General features: G+C 36.5%; 1 protein-coding gene across 2 annotated transcripts; it reads right to left on the bottom strand.

Annotated features, from left to right (window-relative positions):
• Nucleotides 1-154: 154 nt before the first annotated feature.
• On the bottom strand, nt 155-15013 carry LOC135771157 (alpha-2-macroglobulin-like). 2 transcript variants are annotated; one of them, XM_065281268.2, is made up of 34 exons: nt 14582-15013; nt 14156-14336; nt 13886-14042; nt 12432-12484; nt 12259-12279; nt 11823-11988; nt 11641-11725; nt 11450-11555; nt 11244-11364; nt 11015-11124; nt 10778-10948; nt 10455-10688; nt 10135-10347; nt 5390-5539; nt 5170-5295; nt 4907-5000; nt 4481-4586; nt 4034-4259; nt 3832-3961; nt 3625-3746; nt 3445-3496; nt 3236-3319; nt 2963-3139; nt 2789-2864; nt 2538-2694; nt 2392-2466; nt 2148-2310; nt 1872-2065; nt 1569-1781; nt 1317-1438; nt 881-962; nt 666-731; nt 449-554; nt 155-315 (listed from the first exon to the last, which is right to left on the bottom strand). In XM_065281268.2, exons 1-34 carry the CDS (start codon nt 14686-14688, stop codon nt 275-277), a joined length of 4287 nt encoding a protein of 1428 aa, XP_065137340.1. In that variant the 5' UTR covers nt 14689-15013; the 3' UTR covers nt 155-274. The 2 variants fall into 2 exon arrangements, with proteins under 2 accessions (XP_065137340.1, XP_065137341.1); XM_065281269.2 differs by having other exon boundaries at nt 4481-4583.
• Between the last annotated feature and the right edge of the window lie 8542 nt (nt 15014-23555).

Here is a 23555-nt window from a genome sequence, read left to right as displayed (position 1 = left end):
TAAGTAACCTAACATTCAGTGCATTTAATTTCTAGTCTTAGTCTTAGACATTGAGATGTTGACAAAATCAGATTTCTGAGATTTATTTAAGTTTTGGCCCATGGGGTTGAGGTTGTGTAAGACATTCTAGACCAAAAAAACCCAAACAAAAGACTTTAACACTTTTATGTAGTAAAACTTTATTTTTGTTTAGAATAAAGAACAAACAAACTGAATACATAAAATAACATTTTAGTTTCAACTTGAAATTCATCCAAGGGGGCAATGAGCTGCATTATTCACATGGGAAGGAGTACTCGGTCTCTGACTGATCACCTGAAGAAAACAGAAAATGTATCACAGATAATCACAGCAATTTACAAAATCTTATATAAATACTTGTACAGTACACTTTCAAATGAATTAAATGTTGCATGTCAGTGAGCAATAGTGGTATATCTAATCTTACTTGTTTGGTAATAATCATAGACTTTGATCACAGCTGGCTTGAGGTTCTTGACTGGAAGAATCTGTTTTAATTGTATCTCATAATTCATAGGGATATTTTTTGGAACCTGCAGGAGGATAAACAGAAGAACAAAAACTCTCAGTCATTGGCATTATAGCTAAAATATTTATGGATAAATTATATTAATAATTACAAAATACAAGTGTCATTCTCTCACCTTCTTCAAATATACAAGGACATGATCATCTTTAGTATCCACCCGCTCCACAAGTGGTGCAAACGTCTGTGAGGGAAATTTATTAAAGTAATTAAAGTTATTGTCAAGACTTACCTCTAAAGTTATTGTGTTACTGTTCTTAAGTGTGAAAATGCAGAGACATCAGAGTTCAAAAAACAAGTTTGTGATTCATCACTTTATAAACTTAAACCCACCAATGATGTGTCAGCTGTGAATCCTGATAAGATCTTAATATCCACAATGACCATGTTAGTAGTTTCCTGTGGACCATTATATCTGCAAAAATAAATAAATAACTTAAGGTTGGTTTCTTGAATACCTCAAATAATTACAAAAAATACAATTTAAGTAGGAAAAAGTGTGCAATTTAAAATTAGTAAAACTAACACATCAGAGTTTCTATCACTCATTATGTTTCTGTCATCAAATTTCTCTTTAGTTTTAGAGATATGTAATTTCACTTCATATTATAAGTTATTTGGGTATTAATGATGAAATATTTGTAGGTCAAACACAGACCAGTTTGAGCTCATTTTGCATTAATTTGTAAGAGAAATTAGCTATTCAGATGTGTCTGCTGGACAAACTAAAGCCATAATCATGTCTATTGTTACTCAGATGTGTTCATACTTGACTGTAAATTTCAAATTGTTTGGTTGTGCAATTGATTTTTGGCAATCAGCCTCAAGCGTGGCTTCAACGGTCAATGTTTTATCTTCACTGGGAGTGGGAATGTTGTAAAACAGAGCCATCTGAGAGAAAGAAATAAAGAATCAATACAAACACAAACTAATTCATAAATCATCACACATACAGTTTGTTAAACCACAGAGATATGCCAAGTGTTTTTATTAATACTAAGATCTACCGGGAGTTTCTGACCTGCACAGACACACAGGTCGAGCCTTTCACTTCAATACTGTATTTGCCAGGAACATTGGTCAGTTTCTTCTCCTGATACAGTAACTTGTTGTCCTGATTCACATCAAAGTTGTGAGAGTCTCCTGCTGACTGAACCGTCACTGTACTGAAACCATCAGAGCTGAAGACTTTGGTGGCGTACAAAGACAAAGCCTGAAGAGCCACAACTGTGTCCTGATAACATCAAAACATGGAAATGCATTCTGGGTAATAAAATAAACAGATGATCACTAAGATTACTTCATTTTCATTAGTATGATTAACCTGTGTAGAGGAGAATCCTCCATAGGCGTTCTGCTGCTTGACAAGCCAGCTGACGATCCTGTTAGCATAACCCAGCTCAACTGTAGTGACTGAATCTGAAGTGAGAACAGCTAGCAGAACATATGAGCTGATCTCCACTGACAGAGAACCAGAATCATCAACAGATCCTGACTGAGACCAATGAAGCTGAGACCCTTTAGGATCAAAGACATGTGAATAAACGACAGATAAAACAACAGATATTGTTGACATTCAAGAATACACGAATGTCTTTACCTTCTGAAATGGCAAGATTTTCCAGTTCCTTTAAAAGCTGCTGTCTGGTGTCCGTGTCATTCGCCAGACTGAAAGTGTAGGCAAGCAGCGCAGTGCTGTAAGTGTTTTTCAGATTCCCAATGATGGACCTCAAACAGGACAAACCTTGAGCGACCACAGGATCCTGAAACACAAACAGATAAGCAGCAGACGTGAGTGTCATTCATCTAACAGTTTATACTATGATGTCTGTTGATGTACTTACTGTGACTGGAGTTTCCAGTTCAAGTAATGATGCGGTGATGTAAGCAGTCATGGTTATAATATCATTTACTCCACCCTGTAGAGACACAGAAGCAAATAAAGCGACATACTGTAGTAAATTTATCATGAAAATCTTTAATCACGTACCTTCATTCTGTTGTTGAACAAACGTCCTTGTTGAATAAAACAACCATCTGTACTGCGACTTCTTATTAACCAATCCTTTGCACTTTTAATAACATCTGGATCAATGTATATGTACTTCTGTGCTTTGCCAAAAGACCTCAGGACAAAAGATGTCAACCTGGAGGTTTGGAAATTGGAGATGTATCAGTTTTTGATCAATAGTCTTGATCACTGTAATATATTTTAGAGAAATATAAAAATGAAATATTCACCATGTATTCTCTTCACCACGGCCGAATGTACTGTATCCACCACTGTCATGTCTGTAGTTCAGCTGTCTCTGATATCCTGTTTAGTTTGACAGTGATTGAACAGTGAAACAGTGATTTTCTCTTAAACAATTTTGATGCCAGCATGAATCAAATCCATGATGTGTTTTTTCTTACCACTCTTCAGGAAGCCTGTGGCTCTCTCTCTGATGGCTGAAGTGAGTTGCTTTGTGTTTTCCAGATACTGTAAAATGTAAATATTGGGAGACAGAACAGCAATGTTTTGTTCTCCACAGCCGTACGGCATTCGTAATAATCCATGAAGATTCTGCAGTGCACGACCCAATATGTCTCCTACAACAGAAATGTAATAAATTTACATTGTGTCATTAAATTTAAAATACAAATGTATCGTCTCATTTCTGTTTGTGTATCTACAGTAAATGTTACCAATCACTGAAACTGAAGATCTTGCTGATCCCTCTATCACATCTTTAGGAAGCGTCAGATCCAGCTCTTCTGAAAGACTGTTACCTATGAAACAGAAAAATAAAAACATGTCAATGATCAGCACATTATGATTGTACACAATAAACATGAGTCTATCACAACAGTTTTTATATTTTAACTTTTATCACAAGCATTAAATGTAAACAAACCCTTTGGACACAGTAACCAGCTGTGAGTCTCCGTCTTTTCAGTCCCTTCAGCCTACAGCAGAAAATAATATAACAGATTTATGATTAAAATCATATCAGAGTAATAAAAGCAATATTAGGATGACATACTGTATAAGAAACATCTGTGTTATGTGTGAGATCTGTTGGCGGTGAGCTCACCTGTACAAGGAGACTTCGAGTAACTATGTCAATGCGTCCTCTCTCTGGCACGCTCACAATCTCATTGTCACACACAGTCTGTGACTGCTCTGCCTCTGCACTCACTGTTATATTCAACACTCCTACAAAACAAACAACTCATGATCATCTCCACTGATGAAATAATTACAAAAACACAAGACATTGATTCAGATTAAACAAACTGACCAAGAACAGAAGGAGTGAGAATCCATTTAAAGGTTTTTCTTCCATTAGCACACAGACAGGATGAATACTGGTCATCATCAGAGGAGGCTTTAAGAGTGAAGTCTGAAGATGGAGCTGGAGTTACTTTAACCTGTCCATGAAAGATGGAGGATTACTTCAGATTTGATATAACAGAAATATGAGATGTTCACAGAAATCTCACCATGATACATTTGGACAGATAGTTGAAGACGGTGGCCTTCAGTTCAAAGATCTCCCCACGGATGATGGAGTAAGGCAGAGAAAGCTCCAGGAAGAAGGGCTGGAAAACTGTCAGCTGAGCAGGAGGAGCCAAACCCAAACCTTTGGAGGACAGACAGAAGGCATCCGTCTCCCAAGTGGTGATGGTGTCAGGAACCTTGACAGGAACCTGTGTTGATCCAGAGTCCCTGTGGTGGAATCACTACAATATTTGAACTTTGCCATATAGGTAATTTTTTCAATTTAACTTTCATATGCATATCGACACAATTTTAATTTAAACAAATCTCCAAATGTTATGACACAGTTTAAACATGACATTAACTTTATAATTATTTTATAATAAATAACTAATAAATCACTATGCCGACAGATTTAATAATTGCCACTGTAAGGCAGCTTCACTAACCCAACTTCAGAAAGTTGCCAAATCCATGTTTCTGGAAAGACGCTCCGTTCAGTTACTTGAGGATCTTCAAAATCATTCACTTCAGCCAAAAAAGTGCTATACGCTACTGAAAGGAGAAGAGAGTATTTTTAAAAAGGAGTCCGCATCATAACCTAATATGATAGACTTTGATATACAGTACATATAATCATCAAAGACTTGCAAAAGGGGACCTAGCAGCCATTTTATATACTGTATATATATATTTTTTTCCATTAATGTTCTTGCAAGAAATATGCTAAAATGCCATCATATTCATGTAAATGATTAAAACTGGTACATTCAACTTCTTTTTTTATCAGGCTTTTCTTTTTAAGAATTGTTAATAAATTAATTCTTCAATAAAACGTTTACATGTACATATATAACAATAAAACAAATATTTACTCCTTGGATCGTGTCTGTGAAAAGTCACCCCCTTGTATGTTAGACACTGAGGTTCCCTCACAACCAAATTTGTTGCCATTTCTAATCCCACTTTCTGCCAAACAGCAAAAAATAAAGCATATAAATAGTTACATACATATAAAGTATATATTATCTTTAATAATCACTACCTAGTTTTATATATCATTTCATTTAATGTCTGCCTGTATGTAAAAAACTATTTAATATTATGCAGAAAAGAAAATCATCATCAACTTTGTTACCTTTAAGGATTCATAGGCGTGATCTATTCCCACAGCTCGACGGGGTCTAACATGCAAACATGGTTGCTCATCTTCAGCCTGGTATGGATATTCTGACACTGAACGCAGTGGCAAAAGGTTAAAAATCTGTAAAAGGATGAATCATAATCGCTCATTAGTCTTCCTTATAAAAAATATAAGACATCTATCTACATTGAGTATGGATGAGATTTAGTGAGACCTTATCAGCATCCAGACGTTTTCCTGGTTCCAAGATGTGAACACTTTGATCTACAGCACTGAGAGCACACAGTGAACCAGGCTGAGCTGACAGCTGTATTGTGTTTGCTTCACCTGGAACTGCTGTAGCAGGAGAAAACTGAAGAGACACCTGAGACAACAACACAACAGAAAGATCATACAGTAAAAAATAGGATTCATCATTTCACATAATTGAATAATCACAGCCATGAATACATACAACCCCAAATCAGAAAAAGTTGGGACACTGTAGAAATTGTGAGTAAAAAAGGAATGGAATAATTTACTAATCTCATAAACTTATATTTTATTTACAGTAGAATATAGATAACATATCAAATGTTGAAAGTGAGACATTTTAAAATGTCATGGCAAATATTGGCTCATTTTGGATTTCATGAGAGCTACACATTCCAAAAAAAGTTGGGACAGGTAGCAATAAGAGGCCAGATAATTTAAATGTACATATAAGGAACAACTGAAGCACCACTTTGCAACTTATTAGGTCAATTGGCAACATGATTGGGTATAAAAAAGCCTGTCAGAGTGGCAGTGTCTGTCAGAAGTCAAGATGGGCAGAGAATCACCAATTCCTCTAATGCTGCAGCGAAAAATAGTTTTCTGAGTTTCTCAGAGAAAAATTGCAGAGTTTGAAGTTTTCATCATCTACAGTGTATAATATTATCCAACAATTCAGAGAATCTGAAACAATCTCTGTGCGTAAGGGTCAAGACTGGAAAACCATACTGGATGCCCGTGATCTTCGAGCCCTTAGACGGCACTGCATCACATACAGGAATGCTACTGTAATGGAAATCATAACATGGGCTCTGGAATACTTCCAGAAAACATTGTCGGTGAACACAATCCACCGTGCCATTCGCAGTTGCCGGCTAAAACTCTATGGGGCGGTTTCCTGTACAGGTATTAGACTAGTCCTAGACTAAAGTAAATGGAAGAGCTGTCAAAACTGAAAACCACTTGCACTTGCATATCTTAAAATACATCAGTGCCCTTTGTTTTGCCTCAAAATGCACACAGGTAAAGTTTTTAGTAAGGCATGTTTGTTAAAACTAGTTATATTTCCTCATTAAACTGAGGCCTAGTCCTTGCTTAAGCCAATCTTTGTCTGGGAAATCACCCCTACAGTATAGGTCAAAAAAGAAGCCATATCTAAACATGACCCAGAAGCGCATGTATTTTCTCTGGGCCAAGGGTCATTTAAAATGGACTTCGGCAAAGTGGAAAACTGTTCTGTGGTCAGACGAATCAAAATTTGAAGTTCTTTTTGGAAAACTGGGACGCCATTTCATCTGGACTAAAGAGGACAAGTAAAGTAAGAGGACATTAGTGCTCATTTCAGAAACCTGCATCTCTGATGGTTTGGGGTTGCATGAGTGCGTGTGGCATGGGCAGCTTACACATCTGGAAAGGCACCATCAATGCTGCAAGGTTTATCCAAGTTCTAGAACAACATATGCTCCCATTCAGATGTCGTCTCTTTCAGGGAAGACCTTGCATTTTCCAACATTACAATGCCAGACCATATACTGCATCAGTTACAACGTCAAGACTGCGTATAAGAAGGATCTGAGAACTGAAATGGCCAGCCTGCAGTCCAGATCTGTCACCCACAGAAAACATTTGGAGCTTCATAAAGAGGAAGATGCGACAAAGAAGACCTAAGACAGTTGAGCAACTAGAGGCCTGTTTAAGACAAGAATGGGACAACATTCCCATTCCTAAACATTGGTCCTCCTCCAGCTGTTCCTTATATGTTCATTTAACTTTTCCAGCCTCTTATTGCTACCTATCCCAAGTATTTTTGGAATGTGTAGCTCTCATGAAATCCAAAATGAGGCAATATTTGGCATGACATTTTTTAAAATGTCTCACTTTCTACATTTGATATGTTATCTATATTCGATTGTGAATAAAATATAAGTTCATGAGATTTGTAAATTATTCCATTCCTTTTTTACTTACAATTTCTACAGTGTCCCAACTTTTTCTGATTTGGGGTTGTATATTACTTTTATACTACAGTTCGAAGGCACAAGTTTGATAAACGATAACGGAGTGTTTTTAAAAGCCAACCTTTAAAAGCCAACTCACAAGAACGTGTGAGTTCTAGCGCGACCAGCGGGTGTCATGTTATGTACACACCAAACGCGGGGCATCGCGTTAAGGTACATTCACATTATAAGCGACTTGTTCGCTGAATGTCGCTTGTCTCTTTCAAAGAGACGTTTCTATATCTAGTTGTCATAAACAAATGAGTACCGTCCACTCCAGTAACTGATGAAAGACGGATGACTTGAACTCCCCTGCTTTGTTTTCATTGGTAGTCACTCCCGAATGTCGCTCATAATTTGCATAAAGTTAAACATTTCTCAACTTTGTCGCATGACTGGACACGCCCATCCAGCAGTCAACAGTCACTGTTGCTCATGTCGCCGGATGCCGCCGAGCTTCCATTGAAATCATTCGCTCTGAAATTCGCTCTGCTACTGCTAGTCGCTTATGATGTAAATGCACCTTTACTCGCTCTAGATTACTCGCGGGATTTAACTTCGTGTAACTGTGGGTTCACACCAGATGCAAGTTCAACAATTTGCGCGATTAGATTACATACAAAGTCAATGCAAAGACGCAATTAGACGCGTCCTTGCGTAGGGCAATGTGAATGCCACGATTTGGGCATCGCATTTGCAACGAAAACACGCGCTATTCGCCTCAAACGCGTCTTTGCCAAAGTTGAAATATTCAATTAGACCGAAAAATTTGCATGACAAGAAGTTAAATACGGAATTGTCAACTAGTCAACTTGCGTATTTTCACGGCAAACAGTCGGCTCATATCGCGTCATTTGCATCGCCCCACGCAAGAACACAACTGATCAAGTCTTTGCATTGACAATCTACTCATGCAAATCGTTCACAAGTTCACACTTAAAAAATAAGTTTGATATATTAAATTTGTAAACGTATTTGGCATGCTGTCTGGAGGGAGGGCTCTGAGCTCGGAAATGGGCCCAAACACAGAGTATCCCCCACAGGTTTAGGGAGTAACCTGGTGAGTGAGAGGAGATGGGGTGGTGGAGGGATTCTGAAGACTATAGAGAATCCTTAGGTTAGTTTGACTGTGATTATATATGGGCTTACCTTCATGCTGATTGGGTAGATATGTTGATTACTGATTGTAGACAGCTGGTGATACTAGAGTATTTGTTGATTTCTGATTTTAGAAAGCTGGAGGCACTTGAGTAGTTTATTTGACGTGTTCCTCCAGAACTACGTTAATAAAACATCATTTGAACTCGCGTCTGTTGTGAACCGACAGTCAGTGTTCGCATACGTCGTGGACCACAGCCTCATCTCGGACACTCCTATTTGACGCTCTGAGGTATCTGTTTCTAATGGTCAAAATGGACGTTTTGGTCTCATGAATCTATTATTTTCTTTTATTCATATCTAGTCTGTTTTGTTGTTATTTTGGCAGATGTAAAAGTTAAATTACATTACTACATATGAAACAAAATTTCTATTTAATCTTAAAGCGGTACTAGCACTGTCTTTTTACTGGACTTTGTTCTTGTAAGTACTAGTACTATCAGTACTTATTAAAAAACGTTAAAAAAAATCCTCAGAGAGATGTCGTTTCTGCATTATGTTTATAAATATCAGTTGTGTCGTCTCATGTTTTAATATTCACATCACCGGAAATAATTCAGCAAGCATCCCGAATCCCTGATGTATAGTGAGCCAGTGTTTTTACCAGTGGCGGCTGGTGACTTCTTTTTTTGAGGACGCTCGATGCGAAGTTCGTCACAACATATTGCCCGTCATGTGTGTGGTTCTTTTCTGCGCTTTGAGAGATCGTGCGTGCATCACTTGTCCTGCCAAAATAAGTGCCTGCTGCAGACGCGTCTAAATGGTTTATGATAAAAGAGAAGCTCGTGTTTGCCAGATACTCGCATAATCTCATGCATAATCAGAGTTTACTGTTAAGGGAGTGTCTTGCGTGTATTTGGTGAACATGAGCGTCTCTTTAATCATAAACGGTTTTGACGCTTGGGAAGAAGGCACTTATTTTGACAAAACACGTGATGCAGACAGGATCACTCGACACGCAGCACACATATTTTGGAAAAGGGAACCACACTCATGACACTTATTTTGAATTAGCGCCCCTCGGATGAGCAGTCACGAGCCGTCACTGGTTTTAACCAGGGCCCAAATGCCTGTACTAGCTGGGTTCATCCAAACAGTGTGGCCCGTTTCAAGTTAGAGGACGCATGCAAACAGATGCTCCTGGTAAAAAGAAAATGATTGTTTTCGTTGCTCTATTTGCCAAGTGCATTTTATTCGGCCACGCTATGAGACACAATGAAGGCAACTTCCTCCAAAGTTTAAACACCCAAACCTTTGAAGGGAATTGGGCTTATGTAACGCTATGTTGGGAGCTTTCTCTAGTCACAGATAGAGCGACCGTACAGCTCAAGTGCCTTCCTCATTCAATCATGATCTGTGGCGGAATGATATGTAAACAATACGAAATGGTGAAGCGGTTACTGTTACGATCAATAGAATATATATCAGCCAATCAGATTCGCGAAAAAAAGAACTGTTAAATAAATTTATATTTAAAGCAGTAAAAAATTATGTGAAATTCTAAGTTATATTTTGAAATAATATAATTCAGCATTGCTACATTGTTTCATACCTTGTTATTAAAACACTTTTCAGTGTTGAAGTTTTGACTCGTAGCAACTACATTGTCACTGGGCAGAACACAGTATGTAAATATCTGCACTACTGGAGTCAGATCTGCTTTAACAGACAGTTTGAATGACACTGTGCCACTTGCTGCTCCATTAGAAGTCTTCACTTCAACCTTCTCATATCCATGATGAACTATCACACCTCTGGACAAGACCTGAGACAAACACACAACACACTGTTAACAAACTGACCAGTTAATACTGTCAAACAGATCTCTATGAAACGCTACACTGATAATGAACATGTAGTATTGATACTCACCATATAGACGATGTCAGTGTTGAAGTTATTAATGGCTTCTCCAATGAAATGATAATTAATGGTTACTGTAAACTCAGCATCACACTTTAAGGGTTCCTTAAGATTGTCTATAGTCAGTTCACTAAATGATGGGGTATATGGGGTGGCGGGCTGGAAAATTGAAACTCCTTTTTGATCTGTAGGGAAGTGAGGCTTGCCATAGGTATTTAAATAAAATCCTGGATATATGCTTGCCTGGACAACAATGAACGAGAAATTACAACCATCAAATCCATAGCAATACTTTAAACAACAGAAAACTGGATTAGCACAAACTATCATACCATCAGATTAAGATCACTTTTAGGCAGACTAGATGTATTAAGTGAGAATGCTGCCAGTCCATTTTCATCTGTAGTGAGATTAAAGAGCAGATTTGGGGACCAATCTATCCTCTTAAAGAGATAAACGTCTTTGTTTGAAATTGGTTTTCCTTTGAAATCTGTAACCTTGATCTGTTAAAAAATAAGCAGGAGTAAAGATCTGTGCATTTATTGATAAGTGAAAAAAAGACAACTTACTTTTCCTTTTATGACTGATCCGTGTTTATATGTCGTGGGTAGGTCTGTAATTGCCAATTGTCCAATTTCATAAGTGAAGGATACAGTTTCTGATTTTGTCATGGTGGTCTCTGTTACATACAGATGGTTACTGTGTATCTTACTTTTGAATCGCAATTTATTTCAACAATACAAATAAAGATGATCAGTACATTGCAAAAGTGTGAATACATCTCTAGTCACAGCTCACCTGTTCCTTCTTCTGTTACTTCCACCTCAACATTAAGATGATTTTGCAGTTGATTGTTTATTGTAATGTTGCTGAAGGCTGACACATTAAAAGAATGAATGGCACAGCCTGTCTCCTTTATCTAATGGTAATGAAAGACACAAGCAGAATAAAGTGACTACTAAATACAGATCACATTCCTCTTCTTTTACTGCATACTCACAAACCTCAACGGTTTCAGTGAAACAGATTTTATTTCCACTGGAGTAATCTGAAGGATTACGACACACTTTTATCCACGATTTTCCAGGGACAGGCTGCCCATAAGTGTATCTGTGAAAAAGTGCAAGTGAATGATAGATTAAAGAATATAATTTCAGAAATATTATGTGAAACATAAATATTATATGAAACTCACTTTCCACAAACTTCAATTTTCATTTCCTCATCAGCCACACTCACACTATCTGGTGCTTTTATAGTAACTTCAAACTTCGGCAAAACTGAGAGGGCAAAAATTAAATGAAGTCTGATTATTATGACTATTTATAAACTTTGTCTCAAGCAAACAATTGCACATTGTTTGTGGCTATAACTTACCATATTTTTCCACCTGAAAATAAGATGTTATCTGTCTTTCACCAATGTGAGCCTTCAGTCTGTACGTGCCCTGACGCGCTTCAGGGTTTAAGTCATAAGAACGCTGCAATATCCATCGTGTTGAGGAAATATTGGTCCATTGACCGATCCTGTTATTTTGACTGTCCTGTTTAATACCAAAGACAAAATGCCGAGGTTATAGACAGTTACATAAATCTTTACCAATACTGAAGAAATCTCTAACAGTTTTATCACAAAACTTGCAAATACAAAATATGAAGTTTTGGTGAATTTTTCTGTCCTCTAAAAATAGTGCAGTAGGTAAACCCTTCGATGTAGCCTATCAAAACTATATGCCAACACCCCTTTTAAGTCTTTTCACAGGGTTAAGTTGTGTCTGTCGTGAATGACTGTACAGGAGGTTTTGTATTCTTACCTCAAGCACCACTGTACTGTACTGTAAACAAAAGAGCAAATGATAATTAAATCGCTTGTAAATGTCAAAATTATTCAAAACTATTGCACAAAATCTGTTTTTAAATGAGTAAAATTATATAAACAAGCTACTTCACAAGTAAAATTAAAAAGTAAAAGAACAAAATGCCAAACCTGTTGTTCAAGGGGTACAAAATTTGTATCCATGGTAACAACTCTGAAATGTACTGAAAAAAAGGTATAAATGAAGTAAAAACATGTTTTATTGTGATAAATGTTGTCTTTCTCATATGGAAAGTTACTGGTTATGACCAAAGAAATGTTAATTATAAAGATTTCAAATGATTTATTTATGGATTTTTGGCCATTAAGACTAAATACAAGTTTCTTGATTTTCTCTAAAATGACATTAATTTCACAGAATAGGCTACATAAATGTTTGAATGTGACAGCAGGGGCGTTGCTAGACATAAAGCTCTACTGGGGCACAGGCCCCCCATTTTTTGCTGACTTTTTTTTGAAAGCCTGCTGTGTGCAAGAGGTGTGCAACACTTCTATACAATGTCCTTTGCTTAACCCACTATTCTACAGTGCAACAGTTACTGCGAAAGATATATACAAGTGTATTCTTCATCATACCTAACATTATTAACATGTTTGGAGGCATAAATGGCATAACATGTTTGGAAATAATGACAGCAGAGAAATCTTTTCTACATTATACAATGATAGCAATGATTAATAACTTATTTTTACAAGAATATTTTAAGAAACCAGTCATTTTATGACTGCTATACTATATAATCTCAGTCACAGTTACTGCTTAATGTTTGTGTTATGTCCTAGAGTTAAATATTAGTAAACTAAATATTAATTTCATATCTGAAAATACAGAACAGTATAACACATACATGTGTTGATCTTCTCAGCAACAATGCAATTATTTAGACTTGACAAGAGGTTTTCCTGAGATTTTTCCTCTAATGTTTGAGACCTGACAGGGTCAGGATGTAGTTTGTCTAACCTCCCTTAAACGTTTCATATCTCCTTTCTTCTTCTCTTTCCCTGCTTTGCACAAAACATTTCTGATGTCCATCTACAGAAGCCAATAATGATCGAGTCAAAATAATATTAGCATTATTATTTAGAAACGTACTTTAGTTTCGTTATGCTTTCATAAGCACTCGCGTGGCGTCAACTTTTGAATGCGGTTGTGCGCGGTGAACGCAAACGCCCGCGGCCATGGATACGTGCGTGCACGCGTCAATGCGAATGCTTCGTCGCTTTTACAAGCCTAAATTGAGTAACTACTTTGCATAAAGATTCGTTCCCAGCTTTTATCATTTGTAATTGAGGATACAGTGTGAAGCTGAATCCTTTATATTAGTTAATTTTTTAACAACTGCAAATGGCCAAAAAGTTTTGTAAAATATGATACATCCCAATATTCACTAATGGAAATGGCCAAGATTCACTATGGGGACGCTAGTTGGGGACATTTTATTTTTTTTAAACTCCCACTCTATTTATTTGAAATTTGACCTGTCAATATTGAACTGCTGTACAAACACAACATACAACTGCTCTGCTGTGTCAACATACTAGTTTTAACCTTTGAATCATCTCACCTGTTTGTCCTGGATTATAGATGGGTTTATCAGTCTGGATAAAGGTCAAAGGATTGTAATGTGTAAACATAACTTTTCTCTCTTCAGTCATCTTGAAAGAATCCCCTGTAATTTCAGCCTTTATTTTCTGCACTGATTCTTCTTCCACCAATGGAGCCTGATGAGAAATAATCACAAACACATCATTAACAATAATGAAATAAGATGATAATGCAGCAAACATACATTTTGATCTTGTTTTTTATCATGCAGATTGTTTTGATGGCAAACCTTGAAGTTGAAGCAGCGATGAAACTCTTCATCTGTTTCCTCCTGCAGTAATAATGTGATCTGGTCATCCTTCACTAGATGAACGGTCATTACAAGACTTTCATTGGGCTTCAGGAGACTTGCACACAGTTTAGCTTCAGATCCTGACTGGATCAATGCAGGAAATGTCACCATGAAAGATCTGTCGAGAGATGATCACATATTCTGTCATGTGGATTTGTGTAGATATAATTATAGAGAAAAGGTTTAATAAATTATAGAGATTTTAGAAATACTGAAATTTTAATGCAAACCATCACCGTCAGTTTTTCTGCAGTAGTCTCAGATATTTATTTATTGTCATGCATTAAAACATGTGACAGACAGCAATAAAACAGAACAACTATGGAATAAAAACAAACACAGTGATCATGAAAAGTGACTTACGGCTCTGTTTGTCCATTTATAGAAATGAAGAGAAAAGAGAGCAGCAGGAGTCCTTTCCAAAAACAACCAGCAGTAAGAGCCATGATGACAGAATGATGATCGATCATCCAGCTCGTTTAGTGAATTTGGACTGTGCCTTTTATTTTATAGGGACTCTTATGCTATAGGAGGTCCTTCAAAAACATCTGTATTGACCATCTGATTAATCATTCAACTATGCAGTTTATTCAGTTTGACAACGTATGCTAAATTACCTTGTTAATGCCTAAGTAAATTTGGGAATTTAACCAACAATTTATAATATTACACATGTGTAAACAGTAAAATAAAGAATATACAGCAATAAAGTGCATAACACTCCAATATACCCAACGCTACCATTATTTAAAAGATGTGAAAATTATTTTAATTTATTATGATTTAGTCCAGAGGTGAGCAAACACTTTTATCTGGAACGCAAAGCAGTTTTTATGTTAACAATCCTTTGCAACTTTATTCGAAATGGTCAACTTAATGAGTTTTTTTTTTTTTTGTAGAGTTGACTGGATTTGGCAAGATGCTCTTGCTCATTAAAGAAGATGGAGATGTGGTTTTCATCAGACTGTCTCTGACATGTCAGCTTGTTGTTATTGAAGCATCTTTCAGAGAAAAGGCTCCTGTTGTCTGGCTTGACAGTGAGTTATTTAATTTAAACATTTTCCCATAGCTCAATTGCATTACATTACTAGCAAATATCATCAGGGAACACACATACAAAATAAAGCATGTCACTGTAAGTCACTTTGGATAAAAGCATCTGCCAAACGTGTAAATGTAAATGGGTGTGTGTGCTTAAAGTAACAGTGTTTTTATTCTAAATTCATATAAAATATCCTAGATTTAGACTATACATTTAAGTAAATTTTTAATATTTACTTCTCTTTCTGAAAAAAGGTGTTTTTGTCAACTGGAACACATGCTCCATGGTTTAGAGATTATTTACAGACTGTCCACCACGTCGAGTTGGAGGAAAGGTGTCCCAGGGAAGAATTTTTCATCTATTGTGCATCAGTAAAGCAGGGGTGGCGTGGCACTGACCTTAAACTATTTACAGTCGTGGCCAAAAATATTAGCACCCTTGGTAAATATGATCAAATAAGGCTGTGAAAATTCATCTGCATTGTTAATCCTTTTGATTTTTCATTAAAAAAATTCACAAAAATGTATTCTTTTATTGGATAATAAGAATTTAAAATGGGGGGAAATATGATTATGAAATAAATGTTTTTTTTTAATACACATTGTCCAAAATTATTAGCACCCTTGTATTCAATACTTTTTAAAACCTCCATTTGCCAGTTTAACAGGTCTAAATTTTCTCCTATAATGCCTGATGAGGTAAGAAAACACATGACAAGAGATCAGAGACCATTCCTTCATCCAGAATCACTCCAGACTTTTTAGATTCCCAGCTCCATGTTGTTGCTTCTCCTCTTCAGTTCACTCCTCTCATTTTCTGTGGGGTTCAGGTCAGAAGAGTGGAATGGCTTTAGCAGAAGCTTGGTTTTGAGCTCAGTGACCCATTTTTGTGTTGTTTTTGAGGTTTGTGTTTTGGTTATTGTACAGTTAGAGGATCCAAACATGGCCCATTATAAGAATTCTAACAGAGTCAGTCACTTACGGATTTTTTATCTGTTGGTATTTGATAGAATCCATGATGCCATGTATTTTAACAAGATGTCCAGAACCTCCAGCAGAAATATAGGCCCACAACATCAAAAACACAGCAGTATATTTCATTGTACACATGGGGTACTTTATTTCTCTGTGTTTACCAAACCCATCTTGAGTGTTTGCTGCTAAAAGCTCATTTTTTAGTTTCATCTGACCATAGAAGACATTCCCATTTAAAGTTCCAGTCATGACTGATAACTGAATATGCTTTAGTTTGTTTTTGAATGAGCTAGGAGAATTTTTCTTGTAACCCTCCCAAACAACATGTGTTGATGTAGGTTCTGTTTGACAATTTTTTTAAAGGTTTTCTGAACCAGAGGCTCAACAATTTTCTGCAATTCTTCAGCTGTGACCCTAGGAGAGTCTTCAGCTACTCAAACTCTCCTTCTCACCATACATTAGGACGATATAGGCATAGGTTCTCTTTCAGGCAGTTTTGTAACATTTTCTGATGGTTGGAAATTCTTAATTATTGCCCTGATGATGGAAATGCTCATTTTCACTGCTCTAGCTCTTTTCTTAAAGCCACTTCACCAATTTGTGAAGATCAATTATCTTTTGCTGCACATCAGAAATATATTCTTTGGTTTTTCTCATTGTGATGGATGATTAAGGGAATTTAGGCTTTGTTTCCCCTCCTCTTTATATTTTTGTGAAACAGAAGCCAGAGCTGAATGATTTTGTGTTTACAATCATGCTGGAGTTCTGAAAATTGTAAAAATGAATGGGAATATACTTCAGAGATATTTTACCAATAAGAATTTCTAGGGGTGCTAATAATTGTGTCCAACGAGTATTTGAGAAAACCATTGATTTCATAATGATATTTCCCCTCCATTTTAAATTCCTATTATCCAATGAAAGGATACATTTTTGTGAATTTTTTAAATAAAAAATCAAAAGGATTAACAATGCAGATGAATTTTTTACAGCCTTATTTGATCATATTTACCAAGGGTGCTAATATTTTTGGCCACGACTGTAAGATCAAACTGTGACAAAAGCTTTACCTGACCTGACTGTTATATGTGACCCTGCCTGTGAAAAAAACAGGCTTAAGTCTTGAAATGTAATTATGATATAATGAGCATCAAAGTGTTATTTTCATTAATTTCACATCGATTTCAATTTTTGAACTGATTTTACTCAGTCAACCCCACACACCCAGCCAACACTTTCTTTGAAGTTTTGCCCTCTGGCCGGCACTACAGAGCACTGAACACTAGAACGGCCAGACACAACAACAGTTTTTTCCTCAGGCTATATTTAACCTAAACAATTAAAGCACCCATACAGTAACTTCCACACATGTCATAACTGTATATTGTTTATCACCACTTACTGTACATCTGTAAATACCATTCTAAACTATCCAACTGTAAATATCACCTGTAAATAATTTATCTATCTGTACAATTACAACATCTGAAATACATCATTGCTAATTTACCTTATCTTGTTGTTTAAAGATGATTGTTCGCGAAAACATGGAATTTTTTTGCACGTGGGTATCCACGTAAACTTATGACTTCTTAACTAAGCTAGGACAACAGAAAATACGTTTATTGCCATTATCACGGCGAATGTGTTTATGTTTGTGTCAAAATACACAACCGAGCATGAGTATTACAGCATCCACTACGTAATGGATTTGGATTTATATTCACTTCGTATGCGTGTTTGAACATCCACTACATATTGGATTAATCCACTACGTCATTGCCCTGCAGGGAGGACCTCTTGGGGATTTTGGCTCAGAATGACTCATTTGATGTGATACCACCAACATCCAAAAGATCGCTAGCGCTGAAAAATCAACTAGAAAATCAGAGCGCCAGAGCAGCAACAAAATAGAAAGATAACCCTTGAAGTGTGTAATCCAGGACTAGGCCTTAGTTATATTAGCATATTTAAAGATGCAATTTGTATTTATCCGCCACTAGATGGGGCCAGATCAAATCAATAACAATGGCGTTGTTTAATGACGCTCTGAAGCAGCGTGGAATTATGGGATTTGTAGTCTTTAAGTCAACCGCTGATGGCCATCAATCAGACGCGAACGAGAAATCACGTTGATGGATAAGGTAATCAAGTCTTATAAATGATGCGTTTGATGACATTGTTTATTTCATTATGTAAGTTTATATGTGATGTTCAAAACAACATTTTTAGTCATAGATGTTACACTATTAGTCCAAATTTGATGGTTAACACAGCACAGAATTTTTTCAACTTACAATCTACAATGATTTTTCACATAATGTATTGACAGTACAAATCTTATTTTGAAGCATCTTAAAATGACCATTTATATTGCTGTACAATACCTCTTGATGTGCATATCGTCTGCGGGAAGACGCGCTGATTACAATCTACACACTAATGTTTTGATCAATATAATAGCATACGTTTTTTGAAGGGTTACGAATCAAAACAACTCACCCATCGCGTAAAACACAAGCAGGATCAGAACATCGGTCTAGTTAAATGTTGTGGTGAAGCTCTCTCCATCCAGATAATGCAACAACAAATTGATCCTCTCTCGTTTTGTTCCAAACTCTTCTTGGGTCGTTTGGTTGGCCCGTACGCTTATGGGAGCTGTCTTTGCTGACACAACGAGCGGCAGACGGTAAAAAGTAATCCATAAGTCCATAAGCAAGCGTGTAGCCCGACAGGCGCTAACGCATAGTTCCGCATTTGTCCAGAACACTGGCTCGCTGCGTCCGAAAACTCAAGACAGTGACTTGTTGCCTCGCTGCCTCATGAGGCCATGACTTCAGAGGCATGAACGCAGCTCACAGAAAGGCTTTCAGACGCACTTCAAAGGCGGTGTGTTTGAAATATAAACAGAGAGCGCCTTTGTGATAACTAATCACATATTTGAAAACTACAATACTAATTTCTCGCTAGAAATGCAATTAAAATGTGTAAAAAGTGAAAATATACGTTTATTTACACTAAATTTGTGCTCCAGTCGCTTCCTTGGCCGCCATTTTATTTTTTCGAACTCGATTAATGTCATTGACAGGAGACTACACTGCCCCGTGTCAATGTTTTGAATGGCAATTTTCTCACGATTTACAAGTAGTTGAAAACATTACAGATATTGATAGTAATCAGCTGGACAAAATATATAACACTGGCCTAGTGCTTTTTGGACATTTTACTGCAAATATTTTACAAATTGCACCTTTAAAGGCGGGGTGCATGATTTTTGAAAAACACTTTGGAAAAGAGAGTCCGGCCGAGTACCAAAACACACTTGTAGCCAATCAGCAGTAAGAGGCGTGTCTACTATGGAAGAAAAATAATGACAAAAGTTTTTTGAATTAAAATAGCCTGTTGAATTGTACTACCTGAAAAAAATGCATTGTATTAACCGTACTTGAATTTTAATGCATTGTATTTTTATGTTTTTGAATTAAAACAGCCTGTTGAATTGTACTACCTGAAAAAAAATGCATTGTATTAACCATGCTTGAATTTTAATGCATTGTATTTTTAGGTTTTGCATTTTTAAGGGCTGAAATTCAGCATGCGTGTATATTTTCTGTATTAAATATTCAATAGTCCACATTCACCTTCTAGATTTCACTTTAAAATATTCGGTCTGTTTAAAAATACAACGTAAAATATTCAGCAGGCAATTTTCAGTCCATTTAAATTCGCGTCCAAAAATTCAAGTCCAAAAATTCAGTCGTACAGATTTCAACATTTAACATCCGGGAACCGCAGGAAAAGCAGTAGAGTATCGAGTATAAACTCATCTGCTGTTAATCGATCTGACCAGCAGGTGGTGCACGTGTTCGCCAAGACTTTGTACATGTAAGATGATTTATCCACTGCAGCAGTGATGAAAGTTGGCTTTTATGTTCAGTTTTAGTAAAACAACTGTAATACACTCATACAGAGAGTGTGTTGTTTGGTTATGTTATTGACAGGATACTAAACGGGTTTTAAATGCCATATAAATTAAATAGGGCCTTTCTGCCTGCTATTGGCTTCGTTTCTCAAAAGCTAAGTTGATTGTAGATTTTATTGGTGGCAATCTACCTTCTTCTTATGCCTACGAGAAACGAACACGGTTTTCTAATTCGTCACCTCAGTTTATAAACCATACTCAGATTATTAAACTGTTCAATTTACAAATCGTGCGCGCGGATTAATAAACCATACGCACAATTAAACAATCAGTGCTCTCAGATTTTCAATCCATATCCACAAATTCATAAACAATAAATAAACAGTGCACACGCTTTCGCAATGGTTTTGCAAACTGAGTCCACTAACCCAGAGGTCCCCAACCACCGGGTCGTGGACAAGTTGCCACCGGTCGCAAGAACATCCTGAAAAAATGTATAATAGCTACGTTATAGTTTAATCAGGTGTTTTGTCCTTTACGAGCCAACTTCAAATAACATATCAATCCACTTCAATACAGGGTCGCGCTCCCTCTTTTTCTTTCTCTCTCTCTCTCTCTCTCTCTCTCTCTCTCTCTACAGCGCATCGGCGATCACATTGCTGTCATTAGAGACACAATCGATCAAAGAATTGCAAAGGTATGACTTTATGAATAAATGAAGACGTTCATTTGATATCGCAAATGAAACTAATTGCAGTCTTTTGAAAAACTTAAAAATTACCCTTAAACTCTTAATTAATTATACTTAAACTCTTTTACTGCAGTAATAATATTTTTACTTTTAATGTAGGTTTGAGAGGAACCTAAACAGTCATGTGTCAAACATCAAAGGCATAAACGCGAGTCCCGTGCCTCCGCGCCCATCAACCCATTACTCCTTTCGTGTTCACGTCTGATATGCGCGCTCCTCGGCTCCGCTCTTCACGAGTAGGTTACCCGCTTGCTCTTATGCTCATCAAAAAGTATATGTCATTTCGTTTAACTTCAGAGTCTAACATTATTCTAGCAATTTAGTAAGTTAAATTAAATATGTGAGAACGAAAATATATTTTTAGTGATTTGCATGAAGAGAATATGATGTTAGAAGCTCCATTTTAAGCATTTAGTAGCTTAATTTATTTAAACAGTTTTAATATGCTATTTTAAAAAGTATTAGTTTTTTTTTTGTTCATTTATATTTCTTGTCACTGTGTGCAGGTTCTTTTTTTGTAGGCTATGACAGTCCAATATTTTTTTTTTTACAAAAAAGGCTTAATTAATGTCATGTTGCATTACAATTTAAAGTATATCAATAATGTCAAAAATGTGATGTGCAGTTCGGGTGTGTGTGTATGCTGTTTAAATTAGTGTTCTCACCAATACGCTTGTGATTCCTGAAGTTTTGACAAATTTTATAGACTTGTTATAGTTTCTTATTCAAAAGTGCCACCCATAGATTCAGCCCCACTCGGACTTAATCCATGCCCACCCATATGTCCCGTTCTGCATCCGCCACTGTTCTTTACTTTCATTTTTTCACGAGTTTGCCTGCCCATTTAGTCTTAATAAATAACGGTAAATGAACTTGGCTTGCTGTTCTTGAAGGCAGCTCGAATCTTGGTCTGGCTCGAGCCCCAAGTTCAAGTAACAGAACAGAAGGAAAACAATGTGCAGTGAAGGAGAAGATGAGGAGGAGAGATGCCAGAAAAATTGCGGTTGGGCGCGGAGGCACGGGACTCGCGTTTATGCTTTTTGATGTTTGACACATGACTGTTTAGGTTCCTCTCAAACCTACATTAAAAGTGTATCTGTTAAAATTTTATTACGGCAGTAAAAGAGTTTAAGTATAATTAATTAAGAGTTTAAGGGTAATTTTTAAGTTTTTCAAAAGCCTGCAATTAGTTTCATTTGCGATATCAAATGAACGTCTTCATTTATTCATTAAGTCATACCTTTGCAATTCTTTGATCGATTGTGTTTTAGAAGTACTGTATGCTTGAACTCTAATGACAGCAATGTGATCGCCGATGCGCTGGTAGAGAGAGAAAGAGAGAGAGAAAGAGAGAGAGAGAGAGAGAGAGAGACAAAGAAAAAGAGGGAGCGCGACCCTGTATTGAAGTGGATTGATATGTGGCAACTTGTCCACGACCCGGTGGTTGGGGACCTCTGGATTAGTGGACTCAGTTTGCAAAACCATTGCGAAAGCGTGTGCACGGTTTATTAATTGTTTATGAATTTGTGGATACGGATTGCAAATGAGACAGGCCCGGTACTAGGCTTGCTGGACTGGGGGGCAGTCAGGATTTTTGGGTGGGCAGCCATTCCTCGACTAAAATGATTCATACACTAAAATTATGGATGTTTCAATCCAATATTATTTTGCATAGGCTATGTCTTAAATAAAAAGGGCCATTTATAGGTCCTTTTCCACGTTCAAATTTTAAAAGTAGATCCGATTAGATTTACAATGATTTATAATGTTATAATGATTACACTTAATGTAGTTTTACACATTAAGTCAGTTAATGAAATCAGGCAAGCAGGAGATATTAATGCAAAGCTGTACAAATAGCTATATTTTAATAATGTGTAAACTGCATTTAATCTATTATTTCACTTATAGATAAATTAAAGCCATTCTTATAACTACCCAACATATGCCTTTCTTCTAATAAACACTTAGTTGTAAGGCACTTTATTTCCACTTCTCAAACATTTTCTTCATTTAAAATAATGCATTTTCAATGTGATATGTGATAAGCTATAATTTCATTAATTCCTGACCCTATCATGCTGCTGCAGCAACCTCAAATATCACAAGAAAGCACAACGCTTTAAATAATCTATATTGAAACATCATGAAAGCAATTTGACATGCATGACAAATTCGTCAAAGGTTATCCTGTTTGCCTATAACAGCACCAGACAAAAGCACAAGCCCTAAAATACTGTAAGTGGGATTTGCGACGAGACCAAAGATAAATCACACTGCTTTGTTCATAACACAGCAAATTAGATATTATAATACAACGTTACTTTATAAAATACAACGTTTTACCTTACGATGACCTTGCGGAATGAAAGCTGCTCCTGAACTTAAAAGTCTGTAGATTTTTGCGTGTGAAGTTTTCCTCAAACGCGAGCTGAATGAGCTGATGAATGACGATGACAAAACCGCTAAAATTTGAATTTAAAACTGCACGCGATGCTCAGCTGTTACAATGCTGTATATTTACTGTATAACCATCTTATATCAATTATATCTTCTATATAGTATGCCACAACCAAACTGCATATTCTAATTTTAATAAACAGAACTACGTCTAAAACAAACACATGAAATGCTGCTGGAGACTTGCC

Source organism: Paramisgurnus dabryanus, chromosome 8, assembly GCF_030506205.2.
Source record: "Paramisgurnus dabryanus chromosome 8, PD_genome_1.1, whole genome shotgun sequence".
NCBI lineage: Eukaryota > Metazoa > Chordata > Actinopteri > Cypriniformes > Cobitidae > Paramisgurnus > Paramisgurnus dabryanus.
This window is presented reverse-complemented; position numbering and strand designations above follow the sequence as displayed.

Coding starts and splice junctions, on each gene's coding strand:
- LOC135771157 (XM_065281268.2), bottom strand. CDS start 14,688: ATGATCGATCATCATTCTGTCATCATGGCTCTTACTGCTGGTTGTTTT. Junction 3,497..3,624: donor CTCGAAGTCTCCTTGTACAG/GTGAGCTCACCG, acceptor TTTCTGCTGTAG/GCTGAAGGGACTGAAAAGAC. Junction 3,320..3,444: donor CTGGTTACTGTGTCCAAAGG/GTTTGTTTACAT, acceptor TCTGTTTCATAG/GTAACAGTCTTTCAGAAGAG.